This window comes from Blastomyces dermatitidis (genome assembly GCF_000003525.1).
Source record: "Blastomyces dermatitidis ER-3 genomic scaffold supercont1.2, whole genome shotgun sequence".
Classification (NCBI taxonomy): Eukaryota; Fungi; Ascomycota; class Eurotiomycetes; order Onygenales; family Ajellomycetaceae; genus Blastomyces; species Blastomyces dermatitidis.
In genome coordinates, this window is record NW_025544775.1 from 4,756,287 (window position 1) to 4,768,059 (window position 11,773).

The 11,773-nt window shown below is 24.6% G+C and overlaps 1 protein-coding gene across 1 annotated transcript; it reads left to right on the forward strand.

The window, feature by feature from the left end:
• Positions 1-11,138: 11,138 nt before the first annotated feature.
• Positions 11,139-11,450, forward strand: BDCG_16473 (uncharacterized protein; the record flags this gene model as incomplete). The annotated part of the gene is made up of 1 exon (XM_045425701.1): positions 11,139-11,450. The coding sequence occupies one exon, from the start codon at positions 11,139-11,141 to the stop codon at positions 11,448-11,450; it is 312 nt and encodes a 103-aa protein (XP_045279831.1).
• Between the last annotated feature and the right edge of the window lie 323 nt (positions 11,451-11,773).

Here is an 11,773-nt window from a genome sequence, read left to right on the forward strand (position 1 = left end):
GCAGTCAGTGATGAGGTCAAAATGCTTGTATGATTGAGAGTACTTCGATGAATCTATCAGCAGGTTCTTATTCAAAGAATTGAGCGACTTCGTAATAAGGCAGTTAATTAGTTGTATTCTGAATTCACTTCTTTTACTTCTATTAAAGATTCACAAACTATGTAAGAAATCACTGTGAATTATAAAGTCTCTATTATTCACAATTCAACACAGAATACTCTCTTCAATTATAATAAATAATTACTTCATTCTTCACATCTGATTTTAAATTATGAAATTTATAAAAAACTCAATATTAATATCTGAGATCAACTATGAAATAATTATTATTAAATTGTATTATAGATTACTGAAGAGTTATCTCTTTACTATAATTACTGTAACTTTATTTAGAAATATTTATTATAAACTAATTATAACTCTGAAGAAATTTTCTAATATCTGAAGTGATTAGAATACAGCTAATAAAAGAAAAATAATTAAAGAATTACTACTGAGCTGATAAGTTACTCTATCAGATAATAATTTTTAGTAATACTAACTTTCTACTTTAAAGAAAATCATATAAAAATAATTATCTATTAGTACTTTGATTTCAAACCTCTTATCTGATAACTTCTGTGAATAATTAGTCTATATATATATATCTTTGAATCTTTCTCTTCAATTAATTAAAAACTTCAAATACTGAATACTTCTTTAAATACTTAATTTAAATATTCATATTTCATATTAATTCTGTCTTCAGTTCAATTTCAAGACATATTACAAAGTTAATATACAATATCTAGAATTAGAGTTAAAGAATCATTGAAAAGTATCTCTCACAGTTAATATATCAACTAGTATAAATAATTTTACATTTATAAGAGTTATATATTATTACATTGATGTCAACTGAATTTATTAAAACATATTAATTGAATTTAAATCATTGATTAGTAGTTATACTTAGACTGGCTGCTGAGACTATGAATTTTACATTTGATCTTATTTGATCTGATCTCATACATTTCGTGGCATGAATCCTGCTGGGACTAGTTATTAAAAAAACATGCAAAGTGACTATATATTAAATCTCAAAATGAAATCATGACTTGAAAAAAATGAGAAAGTGGTCTCATTTAATCCCATTTAGTCCCATTCTTAGTGTAAAGTTACTATTTTTAGACATTTTAAGATTTATTATAAACTATTTTTAATTTTTTAAAAAGTAACACATTTTGATAACACTCAAATGAGATTTAAAGTCATTTAAAGCAATAAAAATAATTTAAATTGAGAAGTGAAAATCATGATCTCATTTGAAAAATGTGATAAGAGTAGACAGTAAGTCTCACTGAGACAGTATGAAACTACTATCTAATGTTAAAACTGTGTATTGAGATCAGTTGAATTGATAATGAGACTATCAAAAATTCTGATCCTGCTCTCAGACACGGTCACACGGTCAGTCTAGTTATACTGAGAATTATATAACAGTGATATTAACAACTAGACTGATTACTGAGATTATAAATTTTATATTTAGTCTTATTTAATCTGATCTCATACATTTCTTAGTGTGAATCCCGCTGAGACTAATTATCAATAAAATATATAAAGTGACTATTTATCAGATCTTAAAATGAAACTCTGACTTAGAAAAAATAAGAAAGTGATTTCATCTGATCTCATTTAGTCTCATTCTTAGCATAAAGGTACGATTTTTAGACATTTTAAGGTTTTTGTTTAGACTATTTTTAATTTTTTAGAAAGTAACAATTTTTGATAATACTTAAATGAGATTTAAAGTCATTTAAAGCAATAAAATGAATTTAAATTGAGAAGTGAAAATCATAGTCTTATTTAAAAAATGTGATCAGAGTAGATAGTAAGTCTCACTGAGATAGTATAAGACTACTATCTAATCTTAAAACTGTGTAATGAGATCAATTAAATTGATAATAAACTATTAATTATTCTGATTCTGATTTCAGAGATAATTACACAGTCAGTGTATTAATAACTGTGATTAAAAACAACTATTAAGATATTAGTTTCATTCTTCTTACAATTACAACTGATAATACTAATAATAACTACACTATGATAAAGAGCTTAAAGTAAAAATTGACTTTGTATTTCTGAAATAATAAACAAGGTTATATTTTCTCTATTACTTATACAATTCAACTTGTAATATAAACACTGATAAAGAATCTTAATATCAAGATAAGGAAAAATAAGATGACTAATTCTTGAGATAAGAATAAGATAAAAGTAATTACTCAAGTAACTTTTGTATTCACTCTGTAAAAGATAATATTTTTTTAATAACACTTTTTAATATTACTTTTTAATAATACTTTTTAATAATACTACTGTTAATTTTGAATACATTGATCAATAATTTAAATATCACAGATTTGAAACATTATTAATGTGATTTGTATCTTCTCTAAATAATAACAATGATTTCATAATATTTAATAAATAAATCAATCAGTCACATTACTAAATATGATACAGAATGTTAAAATACAGTGAAGTTTAATATATAAGATAACTATTCAGACTCTTCAATTGTATCAGATAATTAATCATTGAGTATAATACTCTGATTAGAAAAAGATTCAGATATTGAAACTTTCTAATATAAAGTGAACTCAGTTGAAATATATGTTTAATTTACTGTTTCAGTTTTATAAGATATTTAAAATAGTTTTAATCACTTATATATCAATGCTGTAGTCAGTCTTATAAATGTATAACAGTTTATTTACTTATCTTGAGAAGTAGTTAAATCACATAAAAAGAAATTCAGTCTGAGATAATACTATAGCACAGGCTATTATTACTATAAGAAATAAATTAATATATTACTATAGTAAAACTGAACAATCTTTTACAGAGTACTATACTATAGCAGCTCTATTAAATGTCTTTTATTAAGTTAATATCTATACTTCTTAAGATTAAATAGAGAAGAAATAAGACTTATATATTAAATTAATCTAAGACTACTACAATTAGACTGACCGTGTGACCGTGTCTGAGACCAGAATCAGAATATTTGATAGTCTCATTATTAATTTAACTGATCTCATTACACAGTTTTAAGATTAGATAGTAGTTTCATACTGTCTCAGTGAGACTTACTGTCTACTCTTATCACATTTTTCAAATAAGATCATGATTTTCACTTCTCAATTTAAATTATTTTTATTGCTTTAAATGACTTTAAATCTCATTTGCGTGTTATTCAAAAGCATTACTTTTTTAAAAATTAAAAATAGTCTAAAAATAGTAACTTTATACTAAGAATGAGATTAAATGAAATCAAATAAGATTACTTTCTTATGTTTTCTAAGTCATGATCACATTTTGAGATCTGATATATAGTCACTTTGCATGTTTTTTTAATGAATAGTCCCAGCGGGATTCACATCAAGAAATGTATGAGATCAGATCAAATGAAACTAAACGTGAAATTCATGATCTCAGCAATCAGTTCAATTACAATGTTAACTATCAGAGATTTAAATAAGCAGATATAAAAGATATAAAGACAGTGAAATACACTTCTCTAGTAAGTAATGATTCTTAATAACACTTTATATTATATAGAATTATAATACTAACTTTGAAACAGAACTTATATATATTAATTATAACTGAAAATTAGTTAAAACTATATATTTATAAAACTGAATTTAATTACTATCTTCAAAATAATCTGATAAATTTACATACTAAATTAATTCTAAAGTTATACAAAATTAGTAAGAGTATAGATTTAACTATTGTATTGATAGTATATAATATTCTTATAATTTCATTAACAGAGATAAGAATGAAGTGAAAGTTTAACTCAAGCTGAGATATTTATTAGTATTACTGAGAACAATTATAAGAAGAAATAATTCAGAAACTCATAATTATAAAAGATAAAATTATTAAATAGATTAATACATCTGATTACAGTATATCAGAGAAGTGTAGTTTTCATCAGAAAGTGAAGAATAAACTTATATAAGAATATATTTAGTTCTTTTATAAGTGTTATCAATAATTATTATTAAATTCTGATTATATAATAATCACTGAATAAACTAAATAAGACTGAATTTAATCTTCAGTCTTAGTCTTTTTCTGATTTTGAAAGAATAATTATCTTTCACTGTTTATTCTAAGAAATTACTCTTATTTCACTATTCTTGAATTAAATCTGATTATTTTTCACAACATTTCTAAAAGAAATGATTCATTTTCAGATTTTTTTAATACTCAGTTCTAGACTGGCGGGCGGGATCATGAATTTCACATTTGATCTCATTTAATCTGATCTCATACATTTCTTGACGTGAGTCTCATCAGAACCAAGGCTTAAAAAAATCTGAAAATGAACTATTTCTGAGAGAAATGATGTAAAAAATGATCAGATTTAATTCAAGAACAGTGAAATGAAACAAATTTCTCAGAATAAACTGTGAAAGATAATCATTCTTTCAAAATCAGAATGAGACTGAGACTGAAAATTAAAATCAATCTTATTCAGTTTATTCAGTGATTGCTTATATAATCAGAATTTGATAACAATTATTAATAATACTCATGAAACAACTAAATATATTCTTGTGTAAGTTTATTCTCTACTTTCTTATGAAAACTATACTTCTCTGATATACTGTGATCAGAGATATTAAACTATCTGATAATTTCATATTTTATAATCATGAGTTTCTTGATTATTTCTTCTTGTAATTGTTCTCAGTAATAGTAATAAATATCTCAACTTAAGTTGAACTTTCACTTCATTCTTATCTCTGTTAATGAAATTATCAGAATATTATATATCATCAGTATAACAGTTGAATATATACTCTTAACAATTTTTCATAACTGTAGAATTGATTTAATGTGTAAATTTGTCAGATTATCTTGAAGATAGCAGTCAAATTCAGTTTTATAAGTATATAGTTTTGTCTGATTTTCAGTTGTAATCAATATATGTAAGTTCTATTTAAAGTTAGTATTATAGTTCTATATAATATAAAGTGTTATCAAAGATCATTACTTACTAGAGAATTATATTTCACTGTCTTCATATCTTGAATATCTGCTCATTCAAATCTCTGATAGTTGACATTGTAGTAGTCTCAGACTAATTTAATAAATAAGTCTCATTTCTTCTCTGTTCAATCTTGAGAAGTGTAGATATTAACTTAATAGAAGAAATCTAATAGAGCTGCTACAGCATAGTACTCTGTAAAAGATTGTTCAGTTTTACTGTAGAAATATACTACTTTATCTCTTATAGTAATAATAGCCTGCACTATAGCATTATTTCAGACTGAATTTCTTTTTAAGTGATTTAATTACTTTCTAAGATAAGTAAATGAACTATTATACATTCATCAGACTAACTGCAGTATTGATATACAAGTGATTGAGACTGTCTTCATTGTCTTATAAAACTGAAACAGCAAATCAATCACATATTTCAACTGAGTTTACTCTATATTAGAAAGTTTTAATATCTGAATCTTTTCTTAATTAGAGTATTGCATTCAATGATCAATTTTCTGACACAATTAAAGAGTCTGAATAGTTATCTTATATATTGAACTTTATTATATTCTAACATTCTGTATTATATTCAGTAATGTGACTGATTTATTTGTTTATTGAATATTATAAAATTATTATTATTGTTTAGAGAAGATATAAATTATATTAATAATGTTTTAAATCTGTGATATTTAAATTATTAGTCAATCTATTCAAAATTAATAGTAGTATTATTAAAAAGTATTATTATAAAACAATATTAAAAAGTGTTATTAAAAAATATTATCTTTTATAAAGTGAATATAAAAGTTACTTAAGTAATCACTTTCATATTATTCTCATTTCAAGAATCAGTTATCTTATTATTCTTCATCTCAATATTAAGATTCTTTATCAGTGTTTATATCACAAGTTGAATCACATGAGCAATGCAGAGAATATAATCTTATTTATTATTTCAGAAATACAAAGTTAATTTTTACTTCAAGCTCTTTATTATAGTATAGTTATTCACAGTATTATCAGTTATAATTATAAGAAGACTGAGACTAATATCTTAATAATCATTTTTAATCATCATTATTAATATCTCTACTATATAATTCTCAGTGTGACTACTGAGTAATAATTTAAATTCAATTAATATCTCTTAATAAGTTCAGTTCTTATCAATGTGATAATATATAACTCTTATAAATATAAGATTGTTTGTACTAGTTCATGTATTCACTGTGAGAGACACTCTTTGATGATTCTTCAACTCTGATTCTAGATATTGTATATTGACTTTGTAGTATATCTCAAGGTTGAACTGAAGACAGAATCAATGTAGAGTATAAAGATTTGAATTAAGTATTTAAAAAAGTGTTCAGAATTCAGAGTTTTCAATTGATTAAAGAGAAAGATTCAGAGATATATATATACAAAGTAATTATTCACAGAAGTTATCAGATGAGAGTTATGAAATCAGAGTACTGATATATGATTATTTTTATAATTTTCTTCAAATTAGAAAGTTAGTATTATTAAAAATTGTTATCTGATAGAGTAACTTATCAGCTCAGTCATAATTTTATGATTATTTTTCTTTTATTATCTATATTCTGATGACTTCAGATGTCAGAAAATTTCTTCAGAGTTATGAGTAGTCTATGATAAATGTTTCTGAATAAAGTTATAGTGATTATAGCAGAGAGATGACTCTTCAGTAATCTACAATACAATCTGTTAATAATTATTTCATAGTTTATCTTGATATTTATGTTAAGTTTTTCATAAATTTCATGACCTGGAATCAGATATCAAGAATAAAGTGATTATTTATTATAATTGAAAGAGAGTATTCTGTGTTGAATTGTAAATAATATAAACTTTGTAATTTATAGTGATTTCTTGAAGTGTTTATAAATCTTCAATAGAAGTAAAAGAAGTGAAAGAAGTGAATTCAGAAGATATAATAATAATTTAAGAAAGATAATAATTTATTTTCAATAACTGATCACTGATATGTATAAGAAGAATTAATATAAGAGAAAATAATCTTATTTCTTAACTTAGTTATAATTTTAGTACTAACTCAGATTGAATATTATCAATATATAAAAGTAAATAAATAATCTTAATTAATCTCTGTCATATTTCTTAAAATATATTAATATAGTGAAAGAGAGTGTTATCAAATTGTATTACTAGATAATATTATTAAAAATATATTAATATTATGAATATCAATATTGAGACAATGTTGATACTTATATATTATAGTGATTTATAAATTATAATAGTTAAATATATATATATATATATATTATTTCTGACTTGATTACAACTTGTACAATAATTTTTGAAAACTCAAAATTAATTTTAATTATTAATAATTATGAACTTACAACTAACTAATATAAAAAGAATAAAACTTTTTCTACTTCTTCTCTTTCTTATTCTTTCTATTATTCTTTATAATTTATTTCTCATTCTTCTTCTTCTTCTTCTTCTTCTTATCTGAGATAATAATTATCTCAAAATCTCTCTTCACTATCTTCTCAGAGAAGGATTCTCACTGCTTTCTCTCAGTCAGATTAATCTGTATCTTAAAATCCTGCATTTTCTGATCTGCTGCCTCAGGTTTCATCTCAGTAGTAAGCAGATTGACATGCTTAGAGAGTAGAGCTGTCTTCTCAATATTCTGAATTATGAAGTGCATTTAAGATCTGAACAAGCTCTTAATTCTCTTCTTCTCTGTCAGCTTCTGCTAATCAATTAGAGAATAAAAGTATTATTAAAAATTATTATCTCTTAATAAATAAAAAATATATCAGTTTTAACTTCTTTATCTCTCACTTCAACATCTTCTCAATCTTCTTCTGCTATTACTTATTTATAGTAATACTCTTCTTCTCTCTCTCTCTCTTCATTTTAGACTCAAATCATTCTCAGAACTTCTTCTGATCTTATCACTACTGTATAAGACTTTTAACTATTATCTTCATCAATCTCTCACAGGCAGTGCTATCTGTATTATTTCTATACTTAGTTCAGTCTAAATCTATCAGGAGTATTACTTATAATCATTATTATTCTACTCTCTTACAGAGTCTCTTCAACATATTATAATATGTCTTAGAATCTGTCTTCTCTTACTTGAACATCTTCTTCTTCTCTGTCTTCAATCTGTGATACTACTTACATGTCTTGATGATCTGCAGAACTGCAGAATATTTGAAGAGAAATAACATGATTAATTTCAGTGAGTGTTGAAGAGAGGTGAAGATAGAAGAGACAGTCAGAAATGATATGATAATGATAATAATAATAATGATAGTAATGATAATAATAATGATGATGATGATGATGATAATAATGATGATGAAAGAAAGAGTGCATTGAAATATATTACTAACTTATCAAATATAAAGAGATGAAGAAAATATTAACAGCTTTCAGAGATATACAGAAACAGCTACAGTGTTACAGAGTAACATTATCTTCATTCAATACATACAGTGTTGATATTCTTTGTATTCAGTTATCATATAATCTATATCAGAAATACATGCAGAAAACAGATCTTTATTACTAGAAAGAATGATTGCAGCAATTCTCTGTTTTCATATTATAAAGATAAGTTATTCTTATTTCTTTCTTCTCTCTTTTCTCTTCTTCTAAAACTCATTACTGAGTTCAAGCTAATATGAAAACTATTAAAACACTCTTAGAAAGTCGCAAATTGAAGAGTATAGACTAATCAAATTTTAAATACAGAAGAATTAAATTATATTCAATATTACTAATTATTCATTCTCTCTTAATAAAATCACAGTCATGTCTTTCTCTCTCTCTTTTAAATGAAACATAGCCTGTGAAAAGCAAGTATCACATCAGATTATAATAATCAACACAGCTTCAGCACACAGAGCTGTATACACACAGTGTGTGCTGAACTGAGAGACTGTGTGAATTGTAAACTGGTATCAGCATCTTAGAGAGAGCTGTGCAGCATTTGAAAGCTGCAACTCTCAGTTACATACACAGAGAATGAATCATCACAGTAAGTGTATATATATTGTATGAAAGTAACACTTTTTGATAACACTTAGTCTCTGATATTATGAAAATAAAGTCTCTTCATGAGATTTATTTTTATCAGAAGTCAGAAATCTTATATTTCTTAAGATCATCTTCACACATCTTATCTATAAAATTGATGAGAAGAATCATCAATTTAAGTATTCTACTCTTAATATTATTCAAGTGATAGCAGAGTTCACTTTAATCATACTTTTTAAATGTATATTTTCTAAATATTGATATTTATACAGATATATACTGATTATTTATTAGATAATATTAAGATAATAACTCATTACAGCTATGTTACTCTTACTGTGAGAAATACACAGTTAGTAATAAACATTGTAAAGACTCTGAGAAGTAAGTATTTTAAAACTACTGTGACTCTGTAATCTTGATTTTTTTTATTTTTTTTTTCTTTCTCTTTTTTTTTCATTCTGAGTTTTTCTTGTTTTTGTTTTATTTTTTGTTTTTTGTTTTTTTTTGTATTTTATATTTTTTTTATAATTAAAATTATATGAATTATGATCTATGTTCAGAAAAGTAATGATATTTAATAACACTCTCTATTGAATTTTCAACAAATGAGTACTATATTATGATATTATGTAAGTGAGAAGTGATTTCATAATCTTCTTTAATATCATTCTCAATAATGAGATCAGAATGAAAATGTGACTAAGAATTCAAATATATTCTTTATTCAGAACTACATTTTTATTTGAAAAGTGAATCTAAAATCTTTAATATTTGAAATAACATGATTCCAAATCAATGTAATGAATACAAATCATGATCAGAAGTAATGCTTTTAGATAATATGATAACTGTAAAGTTTGATTCTGATCTCAGACACGGTTATACAGTCAGTTTACTCAGTTCTGATAAAACTCATATCAAGAAATGTATAAGATCAGAGTAAATAAAATTACATATGAAATTCATAATCTTACTAATCAGTCTAATAGCATCTCTACTAGATCTCTCTTATTAAATTAATAATTACACTTCTCAAGATTAAACAGAGAAGAAATAAGACTTATATATTAAATTAGCCTGAGACTACTATAATGTCAACTATCAGAGATTTAAATAAGCAAATATTAGAGCTATAAAGACAGTGAAATACAATTTTCTAGTAAGTAATAATTTTTAATAATACTTCATATTATATAGAACTATAATACTAACTTTAAAACAGAACTTACATACATTAATTATAACTGAAAATCAGGCAAAATTATATGCTTATAAAACTGAATTTAACTGCTATCTTTAAGATACTCTGATGAATTTACACACTAAATTAATTCTAGAGCTATGAAAAATTATTAAGAGTATATATTTAATTATTACACTGATAATATATGATATTCTAACAATTTCATTAACAGAGATGAGAATGAAGTAAAAGTTCAACTCAAGCTAAGATATTTATTACTATTACTGACAACAATTATAAGAAGAAATAATCAAGAAACTCATGATTATAAAACATGAAATTATCAGACAGTTTAATATCTCTGATCACAGTGTATTAGAAAAGTATAGTTTTTATAACAAAGTGAAAAATACACTTATATAAGAATATATTTAATTGTTTTATAAGTGTTATCAATAATTATTATTAAATTCTGATTATATAAGCAATTACTGAATATGTTGATGATTACTATATCTACTCTAGTTATATACTATCTCAATCTATTTAGTGTAACTCGCGTAGTTAGATTATAACACAATAACATTATTCTTCAAGAGATTATGAAGCTCTTCACAAGCAATGAATAACCGTAATAATATGTTAACTACATCTTCATGTATCATTACACGTGCCTAGATGTTTTTTTTTATAATTGATTGAACTCATAATTAATCTAAGATCCGGGAGGACGCCTGACTTAACAAAAGAATACATGTCTTCAAGACAGAGAAATAAGAAAACATCAGAGCAGTAAATGCAAGATCACAGATTACTATTAATATTAATAATAAATCAGAACGCAGCTTCTGAGATGTTTAAGCTGAATGAAATCATTACAGAGAAACAATCTGACAAGTTCAACAAATACAAAGACACAATTGAAGACATCAGTGAGATGTCACACAATGCAGAGTGCTCAAGTGATCAGAATAATAATAGCTTATCAAGCAAGAAGACTCACATGAGACTAGAAATTGCAAGACTTCAGCATGATATTGAGCAGATGAAGATCAGTAGAAGTGACTCTGCAGATGATGAGATAAGAGCAGATCTGACAGAATATCTTCAACAGAAAGAGAAGATATCTGTTATAATAAAAGTTCTTGAAGAATTCAGAAGCTAAGTAAGACTTATCAAAAGATCAATAGTTCTCACTGAATTCATTAACTACTCAATGTGAAGAGAGGAAATTGTTTTAGCTGCAGAGCAGTCTGAAACTGATGATATTCTTGAAGATAATAGTCTTAATAAGAATGTTATCATGAATATGCAATATTTCTGAAAAGAATGCAATCTTTGATTATATAATTACATGTGATCTGCAATTGTTCTGCAGGCCAAGACTTATTTCCCTATACTTAAGAAATTAAAGTTGTCTGCTTATACTCTATGAACTATTATAGAGAATAACTTTTCTGAGAGATCTGCTATCTGTAGAACCTGTCT